Source organism: Lissotriton helveticus, chromosome 2_1 (assembly GCF_964261635.1).
Source record: "Lissotriton helveticus chromosome 2_1, aLisHel1.1, whole genome shotgun sequence".
Taxonomy (NCBI): domain Eukaryota; kingdom Metazoa; phylum Chordata; class Amphibia; order Caudata; family Salamandridae; genus Lissotriton; species Lissotriton helveticus.
The window spans coordinates 2,103,846,285-2,103,866,426 of record NC_136059.1 but is presented as its reverse complement, the minus strand read 5'-3'; the positions used below and the strand labels follow the sequence as shown (position 1 = coordinate 2,103,866,426).

At 41.4% G+C, this 20,142-nt stretch overlaps 1 protein-coding gene across 2 annotated transcripts in view; it reads right to left on the bottom strand.

Annotated features, from left to right (window-relative positions):
• GALNT7 (polypeptide N-acetylgalactosaminyltransferase 7) overlaps nt 1-20,142 on the bottom strand; it is a 597,040-nt gene that overhangs the window by 137,150 nt on the left and 439,748 nt on the right. Inside the window, exons 6-7 of one of the 2 annotated variants that reach the window (XM_078677071.1) lie at nt 9,008-9,190; nt 5,565-5,682 (exon numbers count right to left, since the gene is read on the bottom strand). In XM_078677071.1, coding sequence (XP_078533197.1) covers nt 5,565-5,682; nt 9,008-9,190 — 301 coding nt within the window. Of the gene's footprint in view, nt 1-5,564; nt 5,683-9,007; nt 9,191-9,346; nt 9,530-20,142 lie in introns of both variants that reach the window. The other variant, XM_078677072.1, reaches the window with a different exon arrangement.

The window sequence follows — 20,142 nt, the reverse complement described above, 5'->3', positions numbered from 1 at the left end:
TACTTTCAGTTCACATGACAAATGTACTTACCTTAAAAGTCACTTACCTTCTGTAACTCTCTTTCTGGTGGATACTCTATCTACTGCAGATTCCTCAACTATAGAATATCCTCTAGGCACCAGACTGGGTCTGGAGAACTTTACAGCAACGCTCCTGCATGCGATGTGCACCAATAGAGCCATATCTCACAGGAAGTGACGGAGTGGAGAAGCATATAAATGGCACCCTTGCAGTCACGTTCCTTTTCCCCTTTACGTGTCCTCAGAAGGAAACATTGGGAACCTTGTGCTGTGCTCTAATTTGGGACCTTTTTAGAGTCCAGTCAACACAAAGTGGAAGCAGGAAGGCAGTGAGGAATCTGCAGTTAGACACAGTACCCACCAGAAAGAGCATTACTGAAGGTGAGTAACTTGTTCTTATAAGTGCAGATTCCTCACATTTATAATAATTACCAAAGCATTACATTCTAAAGGTAGGTGGAGGGTCTGTGGAGAGGCCTTAAATCAAAACGTCCTTCAAAACTGAGCAGGTGAAATGTCCTTCTACTCGTGCCTGGCTGTCAAGGCAGCAGTGCTTTGTGAACATATGAATAGATGCCCACCTCACAACCTTCAGATGTCACGTACAGGCATGCCTCACACCAGCGTAGTCGTAAAGGCCTTGAATATAGTGATGTAGGCTCTTTCGTGATCTTGATGCAAAAGACTAACTCAATCGACAAGATACTTTTCTGGACAGCCTTCCCTTTCTTCACATAGAAACCCCCACAAAGTGCTGATTGTCCACTCAATGGGCCTTGATACATTCAGTATACAAACTCAGACAATTTGTGTCCAATCAATGCAACCTCTCTTCCTCTTTCAAGGGTTGAGGGTAAATAAAGAATGCTGGTACACTCACTGACTGACTGCTCAAAGTGGAAAGGGGTCACAGCCTTAGGCAAAAAGGCCGTCTGAGTCCTCAGCAGAAATTTGTCTGGGAGGTGGTGAATGGAAATTGCACTGAAAGTGCTAGCAGTTTGCAATGAAGAAGACAGTTTCAGTGTCAAGAGACAAAGCGAGCAACTATGCAAAGGCTCGACATGTGTACATGTAAGGAATGTCGAGACTAATCCAGTGTTCTTCTGAGGCATCACAAATGGTATGGGTTGGAACTTGTGTATGAAACCTTTAATAAAAAGCATAACAACTGGTTGGTTCGGCAAACATAGAAAGGCCGGACAAATAACCTCTTACAGTGCCCGCTGCAAAGTCTTGCTGGGCGAAAGACAGAACAAACAAAAGAACGTCTTATAGGTATGCTTCTAAGGGATCAGTGTCCCAGACACCACATCAAGTAACAGATGTATCCCAGCACCCAACATAGATGGACTTTATGGAAGGGTGTCTGGCAGAAAGCCAACTGCCACAGCTCAAACACCACATTTGAAGGTGTAAGTTGGGGAGGATCAGATGAAGGACCCTGCCCTGTTGCTGAGACAGAAGGTTTCCCCGAAGTAGAAGCTTGATTGGAGGACAGATGCTCATGCTAAAGAGTTCCAGGTACCACACTCTCCTGGCCCAATCCAGGGCAATTAGGATGACTTGGGCCGAGTTGTTTTTCATCTTGTCCATGATTTGTGGCAGGAGGAGAAGCAGTGGTAAGGCATAGAGGAGTCCCACTGCCCATTCCAGTCGGAATTAGTCTTCAAACATCTACAACTGACAACGCGGGCCAGTCCTCGAGGTACAAAAATACAGAAGCTGACAATCTCCGTAAATAGGAAGCGCCCACCTTCATCAATTTCATGAACACCTCAGGGCAAAGGTGAGGCTGAATGAGGAGCACAGCAAATTGAAAGTGTCCCTGCTCCACTTTGAACTGCAGGTAAAGCCTGTGGGACTGCAGGACAGGTACGTGAAATACATTTTAGCTGAAACGGGGGGTGGGCGAATGCTGCCAGAGCTCCTAATGGTGCTTCCAATGGCCTAAAACATTTCTCTTACCTGCACTCCAACATCTAACACTGTACATGGGCTATTTCTTATTTTCCCTTCCAATCACAATGGAATGGTACTGGTTCTAATATCGCACTTACCGTTCTCCTATTCTACCCATATCTTACTCCACTACTCCTATTGCGATTTTTACTTGACGTGATATCTTTATTGAACTACATGTGACAATCTTATATACACTTTTGTTGTACAAATATGCACACTTTTACACTAATCAGCCTTGAGAAAGCCCTTGGCTTACGGGCCATATGGACGAAACATGTGTTGGCTGTTCTTTTGCTCACCTGTCTTTATGACCACGACTAAATACAGAAATACTATATTGAAAATGCAACACAGGACTGTGGTATTCGGATTTTTCTCAGGAACCTAAACATTTACTTAAGGTATAAACCTGTCACAGTTCTAAAACATGAAAATATATATCTTGCATGTCCTAGAACACCACCATCCAATCTCTTTGATTCAGGGCAGGTAAAATCTGACCCAATGTTAGCTTTTTAAATTTGTCTTCCCGCAGGAAGGCATTCAGGGGTCAAAGGTCAAAGACAGGCCTCATGCCCCCGTCCTTTATCAGGACGAGGAAGTAACCTGAATAACAACCATTTTCTCTCTCCAAATCTCGTAGCTATTCAATGACACCTTTGGAGAGTAAGAAGACGTGCACCTCCTGCAGGATTAACAGATGCACTTCAGTAATTCGTTCTGATGGGGGAGGAATATGGGGAGAAGAGGATATGGAAGGAAGGGCATAGACCTTTTGGGAGATCTGTAAGGCCCATCCGTTGGATGTGATGGATCGCCAACCTGGAAGGAAATACTTAATCCTGTATCCCATCAGTCAGGTAAGAGCCACTGAGTACAAACGAAAGTGGCTTAGCGGCTATTATAGCAGGGTAGGAAAAGTTGGAGGACTACAGCACTTGCTGGCCTGTAAGAGGTCTGCCAATGCGGAGTCCACAGCCCCGAAAGGACTAGGCTAATGGCAGCATCACTCACAGGGAAGGCTATTGTTGCCTACAGGCTAACCCCATGGAGTAACCCCAAATTTGCGGAACTGATAGGGGAAATGCTTTGCAGGAGTCAACAGCCCCAAGGAAGGCGCTCTGTTCCTTCTATTTTAAACCATTACTGCAGAGAATCCACCTACTCTCCTAAGAGTTGAGACGCGTTGATGGGCATGTCCATCAGAAATGCCTGCACATTGCCAGAAAGCCTGTGTACCTCATCCAGCCATGTCTGTGGAGCACAACACTGGTGTTCAGTACTCTGCCAATGCAATTAGTACACCACTTATTGTCTAAGTCAGTGTGGATTATGTATCTAGCTGCATCATGAAATACTGGGTTTACAGACCGCAGTGCCAAGCTGGCAAGAGAAAACATTTGTTTACCAAAAGCATCAATCCTTTTGGACTCTGTTTGGTACGAAATTAGTTAGAATGAAAAATTTCCTAACTAGCGTAACGGAAAGTTTCAATTCTATTAAGAACTCGGAGGCCAGGATTATGCTTATCTTTCTTCACTTTCTTTCTTCACTACTGTTAATAAAGCGAAGAAAGATAAGTATAATCCTCGCCTCCGAGGGCAGCTTTACATGAAGTACCTCCGCTGTCCTCCAAAGCACTAATGCAAATGAGGCACTCATTTTCGTGAGGTGGTGGCCCTTATAGTCAGTCAAGCTCTGTTTCAGGAGAGATGTCAAACCCACTGGCGTTTTGTAAGTCATGGTATAAGGCACCATCAGTATAATGACGGGGGAGCAAGCCATCAGCTGTACGATCATCATCAGAATCCTGGGGAGCACCCTGTTCTGTCACAGGATCACAGTCGGAACAAAAAAGAGAATGCAGTCTCTGCTGAAAGTTGTGTCGCAGTAGAGGTGCTGGGTTAGAGTCAGACTGCAAAACATCTGATGGCACTTTTGTGATTTTGTAGAGTGACATCGGTCAAGCTTTAGCTGAGGTCAAGTTTGGGTCCAACATCGATGTCAGCATAGGGTTATCAATCCTTGCTGGTGGAGTCTGTATAGGGGTCGGGCAATGGGAACCAGTGAGAATATTGTGGCTAGAATAGAAGTCTGTACCAGAGTTGGTTTGGGGCTGGTTGAGAGTCGAACAGCAGCAGACAGCATGGTGGAAGGGCCCATCTGCATTACCTGGCTGGAGTACCCTGTGCTTCTGTGGTGCCCAAAGGAACGCCAGAGAGATCCAAAAGTGCATTATGGATTTGCAACATGGCCACCTTAAAGGCCTTATTTTGCTGTGGTGTCAACTATGGCCCGGGATACTCAGGAAGAGTTGGGTTCACCTAAGATATTGGTTCCGTGGCTGGTGACGTTTAGGGAATGATACTCCAATCTTGGCACTTTTGCACCTTCTTTATTGAGCCAGATGGGGGTCAGTACAGTTTCACTTTTTTGTGCCTGGGTTTGGACTATGACTACGATTTACCTAAAGATTTTGAGTCAGAAATTGTCTTTGGGTGCATTATTCACAGGACTTAAGATATACAGCCGTAGCCCAGCACCAAAGGCACACCTTGTGGGGGCCCGTGACTGACATTTGCTTCCTGCAGCCTTGGCAGGCCTGAATCCTGTCATTTTGGTGACAACATCCTTCCCTTGCATACTGTGAAGAATGTTTTGAGTTGCTGGAGGACGGAGAAAGGTGGGAACTGAACTCTGGGACGTTGTTGGAAGGCGCTCAAAGAAAAGAATTGAATCAGCACAAAGAGGTGGTGCTTATAAGCGGCTCCACTCTTTCACTACAGGGGCTGTATGGAGTCAACACAGAGCTGCACATCACCACCCACTGGCACATGGGAGCATTGGTGGAAAATTCTCCGGATCCAGTCTGGTGCCTGGGGGATATTCTAAAGGTGAGGAATCTGTAAGTGGCGTGGGATGGCGGGGTGGTTGAACAATTTCATAATCACATTGTGCCATCAACGATTACAATTATAGCACATTTAAGCTTAGTGTTATTTCTTAGATTAACTGTGTATCCTGTGACATATGCGTTTTAATATAATGTTTTATTTTGTATAACAACGAACTGAAAGTGACCTAATCAGCAGTGCTTGCACATTTGCCCCATGCAACATCAGCAATACACTCGTCTCACCTCAAAGCAAATCCTCTCCCAGAGGACTCTAGCTGGGGACACAACTGATATGTTTCTATGTATGAGAAGGCCACCTGTAAAGTTGACTGGTACACTCAACAGAATTGTACAAAGGATGGCTTCCAGATTTTGAAAAGGTATCTCAAAAAAAGTATGAATATAAATGATTTATATCACTGTTGGTTTATTTTACAGTTCGGTGAGCTACACCAGTAAGCTCTGTCAGCTATAAAATGAATAGCATGTCCTACAATCCTCTTTTCTCAGTTTTGTACTTAGAAAATAAGTCAAACCACTTACTTTTCTAATGAAAGTAAAACAACTAACTTTGAGACTTATACATGGTTGCACTGAAACATGAATTTCAAAACAAATTAATTTAAAATACATTCAAAATTGTTCTTCGACAGGTCTTATGTTACTAATGCTGGGCATACGTTACCTTGTAGGAAATTTCAAAATTTTCCCCACCCCAGATCTGTAGACCTGGATCATAGAGACCCAGTTCAAAGAAAAAGTCTCGTTCAATGGCAAACAATCCACCAGCCATAGCGGGAGACCTAGGGAAATGACAACCAAAATAAACCCGTCTCATTGCATTGTTGAAACATCTTGAAAGAAAATAAGTGCAATTTGTTCCATTAAAGACATACAATTGGGAAGTCACTGATTTTTGAAATTATGAAGCTTTCCTTTGCAGTCCCCGACAAAAAAAACATCTTAACTATTGAATGACTAACTATATAGGAGAGGTCTTGTTGGTGATTTTAAAAATGCCTAACTTCTAACAGCTATTAAGTGCAAATCGTGTTTAGAAAGACAACACAGTAACCAGGCTTTGTTTTGTCACAACCTAACACATGTTCTAAAGCCATAGGCATCCTATCATGGAAGTAGGAAAACAGGCTACTAGGCCAATCAGAGGACTTGACACGTTGTGGGCTATCAAGATAGTGCACATGCTGGAGAACTGAGCAATTCAAACGAGGAAAAAAAGGGAAACGGATCAGGCTGGCTGAAAGCCCTAACATGTGTAGATCTTCATCTACCAGTAGACCTATATAGTAGGTGTACTGCATAGTTGGTTATTGTGTCATTCTACTGTAAGAACAGCATGTGTGTATAAGACTGGTGAACAGGCAGAATGTGTTGGCGAAAAAGAGATCAGATGTAGAACACAGTGGAAAACCCTGATTTGAATTGCAGAGCGGGAATAAACAGTAATGTAATACAATCTGTTTGATAGGCAGACATCGAAGACTTGATCAGAGCTCTGAAACTGAAGGATCACTTATCTTGTTTAACTATTGAGACTAGCATGTACTATGTTAGAACTCAACCATCAACTAATTTCTGTTTTGGATGCTCACCTGGGATGTCATTGACCATGCTCAAGAAATTCAAGAAGGAAATTGCTGCAGCTCTGCTCATCAGTTGAACAACCTCAATGTTGTCCCATCACCAAACGGTAAAAGGCATTATTTTTGTCCTCCATAGAAGACATTTTTTCTGTTACTGTGCCCGGACTTTTTGGTTTTAGGTCTGGGTATTCACTGTTGGGAAATGACTAGTATCATTCAAATTATTTTAAGCGTATGATGGCCTTCAATGTCTTTCATTTTCTCAGCTTTACCTGAAGTCAAAATCCCTTTCAGGTAGGCCAATCCCAAGGTCTACAGCATGCTCCTTAGGAGTAGGACCCATTTATGCCTTAATTATATGGCCTTTTGATGTGCTCCCAACAATTAATCTAAATAAAGCACTTCGCTATCCAACTGTTTTTATTAGGATTTTCCAGTGATTCTATTTACTTCCATGCAGTAGAAGAACAATCCCTCACCTAATGCTCCAGAACTATTGGGATGAGCACAGGCCAGACCAATGTTTGGATTAGCGTATAAGGGTGGACACTAAGCATAACATTGTACTCAATTACCAGCAGCCAGAGACAAATCTGATCCTGCATAGAACCTATTTCTCTAGCAGAGCTGAACACCACAAAACATATCCAGTCATCCCACACATCTACATCAGGAGGATGTGCTCAGTGCATGCTGAACCTCACATCTCAATCCAGTCTTGCACATAGGGACAATGTTTATGTTATGGCATTCCTTGCACATGACTGTAGCCTTATGTTCAAGAAAGGCTAGGATCAAGACAGTTGTCTTCTGGAAAACAAAACTACTTCAGCTGACTCAGTAGATGTCCCAAAGTTATTCACTGTCCATTTTGTTCCACTGAAAATGGGTCTTGGGAAGGAATGTGTGGAAGCAAGACTCGAGGTCTTGGAAAAAATTTGCGGATATATATTTAACAAATCCGAAAGAAGGGTGCTTCTGTTAAGATATTGACGACTATGGGTCGTCTGTACTCACGTTTCTATCAAGTCGGCCATATCGGCACTCTCTTGATAATCATTTTTGTTAAAACAATAAAATAAGAATGATGTCCTTCTAAAGCCATAAGTGGACACTGGCATACAGGAGGCATGTTCACCCAGTGATTTCTTAAGTGTGCTGAAAATGTGTGACATTATTGATCAATATTAAGGAAGGTGTAAAAGGACAATATGTCTCTCATCGAGACACAGTGTTTGTTCTATTTTCATTAACTGAATTTTCATTTTAAAAAGAAATTTGGACTGTGTGTGTGTTTTTTTTTAACAAAACAAAGAACACCCCTATCCTCAAAAACACGAATTGTGCACAAATATATTATTTCATTGTTCATGGTAACTGTTTGGGACTGATCAAAACTTAAGCTTTATAATTTCATTTCAGATGCTTCAAGGGAACTCAAGATGAATAAACACTTGAGGTCACAATTTGCAACGATTTTGAAGGTGCTTATACTAAAATCAACGGTGGTAAGGTATACAAATGATTTTATCAATACAGGCATGGATGAACGGAGAGACAGAAAGCAGGATGATATTCAGCATACAGAGAATGGTAAACACAAGCAGAACCACATTTTACAGATGTTGAGCAGTAGCATTATAAACCTCCAAAATCAAAACAGTTTAAACCGAAATTGGAGCCCAATCAAAATATCATATTGGTAACAATTTCTGAGAGAAAATGTAAATAAGGGCGTTAAAAGACATTTTTTGAATCCACTGCATGTTACTTTTTATTTTGGAGATTTATAGTCGCAAATATACGCTCTTTTACATACAGTGGCCTAGCCTTTTTCTCACACATAGATGTGCTGTCAAGAAGCTTCAGAAGACAATACTTTCTCCTGTGGGCCTCACTTATCGAATTATTAAGTGCCACTACATGGTTGTCTGGTGGATCGATGCACTAATGCACCCAGAGCTAGGCTTTGTGTTTAAATATGTGAAGACATGTTCGTACCCCGATGAGTACACTCAGCTGTTATCCTTCTGAGGTTGATAAACTCAGAGTGGATATGCCATTCTATGCCCATTGGGCACAAGATGTATGGTGTACCAACCTATGTTAGGCTTGACATACAAGACAAGCGAGCCAGAACAAAGAGGTTTAAGTTGTAAAACACCTTTTGAGGGCGCATTCCAGGCCTGTTGTATAATTTCAAGTATACTTAAGTAATATGTTCCCTGGTAGATTACTAAAGAGTGTAGTTCAGTTAATTAAAGCTCATTCTATCCTATGACGTCCTTCATGCATGCACACGCCAGACCCTCACTAAAGAGACAGCAACAGCAATTCAAAACCCCAAGAAGTTAACCTTGTTAGTTAGGACATAACTCAAGCGGAAAAGAGTTAGGATAAAAAAGGAAAGAGGAAGCAACCACTCTAAGGGTGTTAATTTATGACGCAATACATCCGTGTAATTAGTTAGTAAACGAGGCTTTGCTCGAGAAGAAAGAGAAAGGTGGAAGTGATTAGTGATTACCGATACGGCTCAGTTTTGGTCTTTCTCAGGTTCTTCTCCTTCCGGGTCAAGGGCACCCTCTTCCATAGCATGCTCCAATCCCACGCTCCTCTAGCATACCCATCTTCGTCTCCACCCCCTTGCGATACTATTTCATAGGTGTTTCCGTCTATGACATCTATGAGTGGCACAGTACATGTGGTTCTGTAGGGTTGTGATGGCGGCAGTGAGATGAGATGAGGCACATGGATCCGAGCGGCACAAACAACACACGGACGAGGCCACGTGAGAAAAAAGGGGAAAAACAAAACACAAAGGTTTAGACAAGCATTCACTTTAAAATAAAAACACACTCTTTACCGATATGGCTCAGTTTTATGCTTTCTCGAGGCTTTCTCCTTGTCATTTAATGGCACCCGTTTCCAGAGCATGCTCCAGTCCCAGGCCCCTCTGGCATGGCCATCTTCATCCCCACCTTGTTGCGGTTCAATGGAATAGTCATTCCCATCAATGTAATCTATTAGCGGTACAGTACAAGCAGTTCTGAAACATTTACAGAAAGGTGGAGAAATAAGGATACAATACAATGTCAAAAAGAAAGACCGCAAGTGATCCAGGAATATCCTGGAGTTTTGTTAGATTCATGCTCAAGCAACACTTTTCTTTTTTGTGACACATTCCTCCACAATCTTGGATGCCCAATCGGTGTGTGAACATCTACAGTTGATGAAGTCCTTGTGAACATCATTCCTCGTCAGTATGTGAGTAATGCGTAGTTTAAGGGGACCTGAGTGACAAGGGCGGAAGCCACTCTGTGCAGACCACACAGTAATGCAAACTCAACATGTTTATATTTCAAAACCAGGAGCTTGCATTTCATGGACTCTTGACATACACACCAACTGTGACAAATCACAAAATCATTAGTGGGTTTTGTTCAGATCAAAATTTGATATATTCCTCTCATTTCGAATTCGTCTGTTCGATGAAAATCGTTCACTGAATAGTTTGTAGGTTTTGAGAGGTGTAGTCCTGCAGAAGACTGATTTATAAACAAGCTACATTTCACAACACTGCCTCGGTTTCCTCTGTTAAACAATTGGAATTTCTTTTAACCAAAATAAAGTTCATAATTGATTGAAATGTGTACAAATACCTTTCAATCTCACCATCTTGTTCACTTCAATGTGAGGGTTTGTAAACACAAGTTCCCACGTTAGAAAACATAAGCTGAAATTTGCAATAAGATATGTCCTGACATTTATCCTCTGTCTTTGAAGTGCAGCAAAAGTGGCAAGATGAATACAGAATTTAAAGATATCTTTATTGATTGCTTGGACTTTCGAGGTCCACCAAAAACCGTCTGGGATCCACCGTTTGGGAAACGCTGCTCTAGGGGATTCACACACCTGGGCACAAACCGTTATAAACAACTAAAAGGTGAGAACTACTGGAACTGAGGTATAGAGGCCTATCAGCTGTGTGTACAGCCGGCCTACTAGGCTCTAAGTGATTATCACTTCACCAACCTACTGTGCTCTAGGAGCCTCTCTTCCGAGGGACAGACAATCAATAGTTAAACCAGGCAGATTGTCGACCCAGACAACAACGATCCGATTCCACAGGAAGAAGACAGTCAACTCCCAAACAAAAAAACAGCACCAGGATCAACCCACTCTACCTCTAGATACAAGATGGAGGACAGTACCACTAGTCTTTCTGACAGTCTTCCTGGACTAAAGTAGATGTAATCTGTGTCACCATATGATAACATATACCAATTCACAATCTGATCCCTCATCTTCAACAGGAAGGCATATACTGTATTAAAGGTCCTGTGGACCCTTGCTAGCAACTCGAGGGCTCAGATACAGGCTATATGAGAGCACACCTAACTAAACCAACCAATACTAGCCACACAGGTCTGAGAATGCTGGAGAGAGATCTGCACACATCTGGTCACTGAGGACTCTAACACGGTATGTCCTAAATAGCAACTCCTATCCACATAGTCATGTTTATAGCACAGTTCATCCTGGTAAATCTCCTTAACTGTCATCTCCTAATAATAATCATATAAAGACGAACTGTAATGCAGTCTATCTGGGCAGATCTCTGATTCCCACTCACTCTTTCTCAACATCAGGCACCTCCCCCAGATCCATAGGACCACAGAATGGATGACCTCCTTATACAACCAGCATAGGGTTGGCTGTTTTCTGCTCCTTTCTTTCAATCGAATGACTCTCTCCTTACCTTCCATCCTCCGCATGTCTCCTCTCTCAAAGTATAGTCTACTCTAGCTTGCACGACTGTCCAACTTATTCTCTATCAGGCACATGCATCAATGTTGGCTTTTGCAATTCCTTAATTGCAATTTTGAAGGAATCGCAATTAAGGAATCGCAAAAGCCTATGCATGTTCAAATTGCTTAAAAAATTGCGATTTCTAAACATTCCTTAATTGCGACTCGCAAATTGCGAGTCGCAATTAAGGAATACCTCCCCATTCATTCGGAAGACATTCTCAATTTGCGATTCTCAATTAGAGATTCGCAAATTGAAAATGCAATTTCAAGGGCGCCAGGGTGTCAAAAGGACATCCTGTTGCACCCCTGAAATTGATCTGTGCAGATAAGTTGTGCACACACGGTATGTGTGTGCGCAGCATGAATCTTTGAAGAATGCACAAAAGTGCATTTTTCAAAGTTTTTGCAAATTACCATGAAGTTCAACTTCATGGTAATTTGCTCCCCCTATTAGCGAAATCGCAGATTTTTTTTTACCTTAATGCATTGCATTTAAAGAATCGCAAAATACGATTCCTTAAATGCAATCGCAATTTGAGACCTCGCAATTAATTGCGAATTCTCAAATTGCGAGGGCATTGACTCTTGATGCATCGTAAAAGCTAATTTTGCGATCCCAAACCTCCGATTCTTGCGAATCACAACGTTTGCGATCGCAAAAGGCTTTGATGCATGTGCCTGCAAGATTGTATTTTTGGAAATTGCTCACATCTCATTTCATAGATCATAACTTCTCCTTTTTTGAAACGGCATCCCTACAACCTAAAAATAAGTAATCTCTCCTCTAGCCTAAACATTCCTCCCACCAACCATCTGTATGAACTCACATACCACCCCTAAGTAATCATCACACCTAGCTCCTATTAATTCAATATGCCACAAGAAACTGAAGTAAACGCATGGGATGGTTTCCTTGGGAGCAGAAGACTAATAACAATAACTAATAACCTTCTGTTCCAGAGTGGCATGCTACTCACCAGAAAGTGCTTCTATGCGTCATCAGGGAAAGTAAACACTATACAAATGCAATTACAATACAATTCAATAATAAAGGGAAACCTCATATCCTCAGAACATATTTTTTTTGTTTAATTTGTATTTATATCTAGCAGCAACCTGAAGCAGATTTAGAGCAGGTACATGGTGTCGAAGTCAGTTACACAACTTCATCCATGTAGACGCCCAGAAAAAAGGACTACTATAAACACATCTGGACTCACCACTTTATTGCGGGATTATGAACAGCATATCAATCTAGAAGAGATTTCATGCAGCAAAATAGCTTGGTAAAGACAGGAGTTCTGCTTCATGTGACGGAGTTGTGGTGGCCAAGGGTTCAGAGATACCTCCTGAACTGTCTGGATATTAAAAACACTGATTTCTTGATATTTTTAATTGTGTCATGTAGAGAAGAATTGTATGACATACACCTAAGGTTGCCAACACTGGATTCTGTGTTTTACTTTTCTCTCTAGGCTTTGCTTAATGTTAGGCTTTAGTGAATCAGCTGAAGGTAGCCAGCTGTGGAACAGCCTCCCTCCAGACACAAGCAATACATTGTTCTGAATCAACCCTTTGCTTTCAATCTTCTGCTGCTCAGTGCAATGTAGACCGAAACTTTAACTTAAATCATTAAATCACTATTGAATCCATGTCTTTGGGTTTATGACATTAAAACCCACGCCTTTAAAACACATCTTTACCACGCACCCTTTACCATGCATGCATTTACAACAAAAGGTAAGTATATCTGAGGTATGTTAAACCCATATTTATATACATATATGTGAGTGTGTAAATTTAATTTTGGGGTGCAGGAAAGACCCCACCAAACCTCTCCTTCCAACTTTTTCAAAATAATTATAATTTTACATTTTTCCTAATTATGGGGGGAATGCCCAACACCTTCCTTCCCTTTTTAAAAATTACTCTTACCACCCTATACCCTTCCCATCTCCTAAACTCGAACAATAAAATACCTTTACCACCCAACTCCTATAAAACTTGTTGCCGGTGTTTGTTAATTAGACACGCTGAAACATTGGAGCCGCAGTACTGTGGTTATTGCGTTAGAGCAGAGAAGGATCCATCCGCACCAACAGGCTGTTTTTGGTGATATTTGGGGGTCACTACCCTGCCATAAGAAGCGGCTTGGGTTCAAGCGATTTGCTATATATATATATATATATATATATATATATTCACAGAAAAAACCATAGGTTATAGACCATATATAGTTAGGAATTAGCATTTACAAAACCTTGAAAATTCACTGAAATAACCACAGGTTATAGACCACATATATAGTTAGGAATTAGCATTTAGAAAACCTTATTTTACTCACACAAAACCATTGAAATTCCATATATAGTTAGTTGCACTAACTATATATCGTGCACCCGCAATCCACTGCTGATGATGTCACATATTACATCATTCATGACATGGTCAGTGACATCACTGATGACATCACTGATGACATCTCAAATGACATCACTGATGACATCACTGATAACAACATCCAGTGATTTTTTGTTTCTATAAAGTTTAAATATGTCTTACATATTGAAGAATGAGTGGATGTGTAAGTGTCTGGACGAAGGATTTAGTAGGTGCATGACTGACTGTATGAGTGAGTGATTAAATGTGTCTCACTGACTGCATGGGTTAGTGACTAAACTGTCTTAATTTGTGCATCATTATGTCTGTTGTTCTGTAAACTGCTGCATGTGTTGATCAGTAGCTATATGAGTAACTATATGGGTTATTGATTGATTGCCCAAGTATTTGTATGGGAGACTGAGTGTGTGTGTGGCTAGCTGGGAGGTGTGTGACTCTGTGCAGATCAATCTGTACTTGTATCAATGATTGTATAAGAAGGTAAGTATGTGTTAGTATATGTTTGAAAATGTAAGGTGCTCTATGTTTAACTGTATAGACAAGAAAATGGAAGTGTCATTGATTCTTTACAGGACTGACTAGGTGTGTGAGTAACTCCATGGATGAGTGGCAGACTGTGAGTGTCTGTATAGGTGTATGAGTGCATATGATAGTGTTGTAAAGATGAGTGATTGTATGTATGAATGATTGTATGGGTGAATGAGTGAAGGTGTGTGTAGACGTAGCAATCAGTGAGTGCGTATGTAGTAACTAGTATTGGTGTGTCAATGGTTTCAAAAATTATACTCTCTTTTTAACACTGGGTGAAACAGAGGCTATATTAAAATGTGAGGAGATGCATTGTATTGTCACATGAATTATATCATCAGTGATGTGGTCATTGATGTCAAATGAGATGTCATCAGTGATGTCATCAGTGATGTCATTTGAGATGTCATCAGTGATGTCACTGACCATGTCATGAATGATGTAATATGTGACATCATCAGCAGTGGATTGCGGGTGCACGATATATAGTTAGTGCAACTAACTATATATGGAATTTCAATGGTTTTGTGTGAGTAAAATAAGGTTTTCTAAATGCTAATTCCTAACTATATATGGTCTATAACCTGTGGTTTTTTCAGTGAATTTTCAAGGTTTTGTAAATGCTAATTCCTAACTATATATGGTCTATAACCTATGGTTTTTTCTGTGAATTTCATTGGTTTTTTAACAGCTAATATCTGTAGCTGTAAAATGTATTCTTCTTTAAATCCAAAAATATATTTTATATGTTTATGAATAATTTTTTTTTTAAATATTTTTTTTTCTTCGTTCCCGCTTCGCGAATCGGGAAGCTTCCCGTTAGCTGACCTTGATGCCGCGAAATAGACCGCGAGCCGGTAAACGTTTCTTTACCGCAAGTACCGCGTTAGAAAACAACATCGTGACGCCTCCCGTCCGCATGACGTTTCACGTTGTCGCGTGATACGTCATATGACGTGCTACGTTAGCGAACTGGTACGCGAAGCGAGTCGCAAAGCGCAGGTTTCTGGAAGCAAACCGGGAGGCCCTGCAAAGCGCTTAACGTAAACACAGCAAGTCATGTGACTTGGTAATAACACTTTTCATTGGTTCATTTCACTTTTGGTTTCCTAATGATGTAAGACTAGGTCATATAATCTAAAATGAACACTTTTGATTGGTTGAGAACTCTTGTTTTTCCCAAATGATGAAAATCCCTCCTTCTTTCCTCACTCTGACTTTCATCATTGTGAGAGAAAGACCCTTTGTGATCACTGAGCAATGGCTTCTTTAGTAGCTTCAGCTGGTGCTTCCCCACCACCTCCACCACATCCAAGGAAGAGTGGACCACCTGCTCAAGTTATAATTCAACAAGAAGAAGAAGAAGAAGAAGAAGAGGAACAGGACGACGAGCACGAAGAGAGGCAGTTTTTGCCTGAGCAGCCCAGGACGTCTCACCGGAAAGAAAACTTCATTTGGCAATTTTTTAAAATTCCCAAAGGTCAGAAAAAAGTAAATGCAAGATACGTAACTTGCCTTATATGTCAAGATAGACTGTCCAGAGGAACCGAGAAAAAATACAGTTTCGGAAACTACACAATGCATCGCCATATGACTAGGTGGCATCCTAACAACTACAGTGCTGCACAGTTTCGGAACGACCTAGATAATCTCCCTATTATGGCCAGAAGATCTGTTGTACCGGAAGTAACGGGACCAGAGGGCAGGGAGATGGTGCCAAATATACAAATGAAATTTGGTGAAGTAAAACACACCTGCGTATTTTGCGATGGATTCATTTCCTACGGAGAAAAAAGCATCACTCTGATCAACAGAGCTATTGACTATCATATGCAAGTTTGTACGAAACGCCCAAAATAATAAATACTTCTTTTTTTGTTTTGTTGCTCCTGTTGAGCCCTTTACAATGAATCGTTTTCATTGCCCCCTCCAAGAAAAACCCAAAAAAATATAAAACTTCAGAAAAATTCAAAAAAAGTAAAAAAATGTTCCGAAAAATAATAAAAAAAATATAAAACAACAAAAACAATAAAAAAAAAGTTCTTTTCAGAACTACCTCCCCGTTATTAAAAAATTGGTACAATATTTGGAACTGTGCCAACCTCTATTTCTCTTAGTTCGCTTCCCAGTTCGCTCGCCGGTACGCGAACTAGAAGCGAACCAAAAACAGTAAGTATAAGGGAAGGAAACAGACACTTATGTTAAAAGAAAGACAGCTATAGGGGAGTAAACTAGAGATACTATTACCCGTAATCCACTGCTGATGATGTCACATATTACATCATTCATGACATGCTCAGTGACATCATCAGCAGAGGATTGCGGGTTTTTTGGCAACGTGCCTTATCCACGGTTTAATAACGCTGCCTTTTGCTTTATATAAGTTTTCAAATTGTATGAAATATATACCAATAGGTCGTTATGAACCTTTAGGTAGTGCTTTTCTTCATGAGGTCTGGTCGCTTCCATACACATACAGATGTTTCAAAGATGATCAAGAAGTTTATCTGAATGGAGAGGAATGCACTGAGACGCCAGATCATTCACTAATGTGTAGGCACATACAGTTACACGGTTCATGCAACAAACACCGACCAAATATGGCTTGCGTGTTGCAAGGCACGCCAGTTCCTGCTATCATCCCCACGTTCAAGTTGTTGGAAAATGGTAGTTATTTGACGCTCAATAATGAAGATTGTTCTGAGTTAATTGAAAAGGGTCTGCACCTCTGTACGGGTGTTCACTATGTGAAGCACGAAAGTTTCACGGGCCGAACTCAAGGCCACCTCTCTCTGAGACAAAAGAGCTCTTATTCTTGCCATGCCGTTGAAATCTGTCCCAAGGTTGGTATTTGTGGCCAGATTGAAAACTCCCTATGTTCATGTGTGGGAGGAAATAGAACATTTCTGCAGCAAATAACCCGTTCACTTACTGTTACGATAAAAGGAATACTTTTAATTCAGATTTGCCTTTCAATTTCAGCAAGATGGTTCCGACTATCTTTAACGCATCCTCCACAAAGACCCTGGCGCACTTTTTTAAAGTTGTTACCAGTGGTCTCGTGACTTCATTTGAGAAAATCTTTGGAGTCATCCCTGCTTCCTTTCATTCCATTTTCTCCACTCCGGTTCGTGGATTGGCATTTTTACTTGCATTACCAGCGGACGCTCTTGTGCTTTTTTACATTTTTAAATATGGATGTCCCTCCTATGCAACCTCCCACCCTGCAGCTGCTGACACTGTTCCGCAATCGCATGCTAGAATATTATGGCACAATGCCGTTGGCGATATTAAGCACGGCATATGGATTATCTTTTCGATTCTCCTACTTCACCTGTGTCCAGCCTGTATTTCACTGCCTGACCTGTGATTTCGATTGGGCCATTGATTTGTGTCTCTGCGGACCGGTTTCTCCTGACGTCGACTTTAATCAGCTGATGACTCCTATCATTACTCACGAGTTGGTTTGTCCTGGCGAAAGGATTATGGCTGTGGCATTGATGCATGGACTACTTGGTCCCTGGAATTTACTGGCGGCAGCACAGTCTTTCTTGGAACAGAGCTTTCTTGAAAACCCACCGAGCTGTCCTCTGATGGTGATAGAGGATCCGGTGCTGGGAGAGCACGTATGTTCTTTTCCGCTTTTAAATTGGATGGCTGAACTGTTTTCGGATGAAGACGGTGACTTCCTATTGGAGGCTGTTGCAGCTTATTTTGCATACACAGTTATGTCATAGACCTTTTTCATGTTTGATATGCTGAGTACTAGCATTTCATTGACAATTCATTGACTTATTTGTCAAGTTTTTATTATTTACCTTGCCTATTGGCTTAAGACTCGATAAAGTACTTGGCTGTTTTATTTTTCTTTAGCATTAAATTTTCCTAGTTTTTAATGCTTTACCTTGCGGACCGTCCACATATAAACTTGCAATCTGCTCTCATGAGATGGCACTTCTATTATCTTATTCAGTTCGTTTCCGGATCATGGGGAGGTGTCATCTAGGTCCTGGATATCTTTACACCGTGTTAAGTTAGCATGGGCTCATTACCGGTTTAAACGCCATTTTTCCTTTTTTGCAACTTCTGCACACGACACTTAGTTGTTGCTTTAGCTTTCCACCTAGTAGTTCATCGTGGTTTACATGAGAATAATATGTTATTGCTCTACTATCTGCTTTGCTTGTTAAACTATATCTGTACAGCGAGTGCTAAAGTTTCAAGAACAACACGATACAGAATTGTTATGAGGTCTGATCTCCACGACTTCATACTCATAACATAAGTGCAACTTCTGCCAATTCTGGGCATGAGGCGAGTTTTATATTGCTTTGCCGAACACACATACACAACAGTTGATGCGGTTCACATGAAGAGAGAGCTGGTGTATGCTGATGTGATTCCTTCAAATCTAAGACACTAAAGTATGGGCACGCCCTAAACCAACACAAAGAGACCTTCTTAGCAAATAATATAATATGTGTATTAGGGAGGGTGAGATATAAGCAGCCGCGGGCCGTGGAGGGAGTTACGGTGAGGCAGGGAGGGGGAGAAGCAGGGTGGAGCCCTCTCTACCTTGCCCCTCCCCCTCCCCGCCTCCCTGCCCCACCGTAACTCCCTCCACGGCCCGCGGCTGCTTATAAGTGTTGCTAACTCTTATTCATTTACAGCATGTTAACATACTGTCACCATTCGCTTTTTATGTACTAGTAACTATGCTGGTAATTTTGCTACTGATAATATGTGTACTTCTATTATCTAAGATACTACGCCTGAGAAGACGGCATTAGTAAATAAACATTTCAAATACACATGTGTTCTTCTTAACTCCATGTTCTGGTTTCTAAGAAATATATAACGACCGACTGTTCATGAGTTCCACGTATCCTGAGGTACTATAAGTTCATATTCTGGATTGTCTAAACATTGAGAGTTTGTTATATCCAATGTGAGACTGTACCTAGCTTGCTAAGGAGTTTTTGATTACTAACGTGAGTTTTGGGACACCCTAATTCGCCGAGGTTCCAATCCTCTGTCCACAGTTCTGTGTGAGAACAGAAACCCTGCGACAGGGGCACCCCCGACCCTTGCTGGAGCTTCATCACACTTGCGATACAACTCCAGCAATGCGCCACCTTTACGGCACAGATACATCACGCATCTGTGCTGTTTTTGCCCCATGATGCGCCGCATTGTAAATGCAGCACACCATAGGTGACGGAACAGCGGCACAGAATGACTAACACATCCCTGGTGATGCGCCAGTCATCATAAATGTATCCCTATGCTTCTTATCTTGTTAGAGATGAACCGCCATATGTATCATCAAAGTTTTTTGCATTTCCTAAATAGCGAACTTTAAGGAATAAATAGCGATTCTTTACCATTCCTAGTTTGCGATTAGCTATTTGCTAATTACAAATTACCCATTCATTTCCTTCATTTCCATAGGGCGGTTGGACTCACTTTTAGCTCGAACGGCTGAATGGATTTCCACGAAACTTGGCAAAATTGTAGGGACTGGTAGCCCGATGTGCCTTTGCTATGTCTCAAGATATATGCTCCAGTGGTTTTTACGAAAATTAACTTTGAAAAATATATATTGGGCTACATTGGCCTATATATATGTTGGAGCCCAAATGTAGCCCAATGTAGCCCAATGAAGCCCAATGTAGCCCAATGTAGCCCAAAGATGGCCGCCAGACACACAAAAAAACAAATGTAGCCCAAATATCAGCCAGATGTAGCCCAACTATAGCCCAGTGACAGAATGACCAATCAGCTTCGCAAAACTCCGTTACGCGAAGCGGAGCGCTGTTACAGATATATATCTTTTTTTGAACGTTAATTTCTCAAAATCCACTGGAGCACATATATTGAGACCTAGCAAAGGCACATCGGGCTACCAGTCCCTAATATT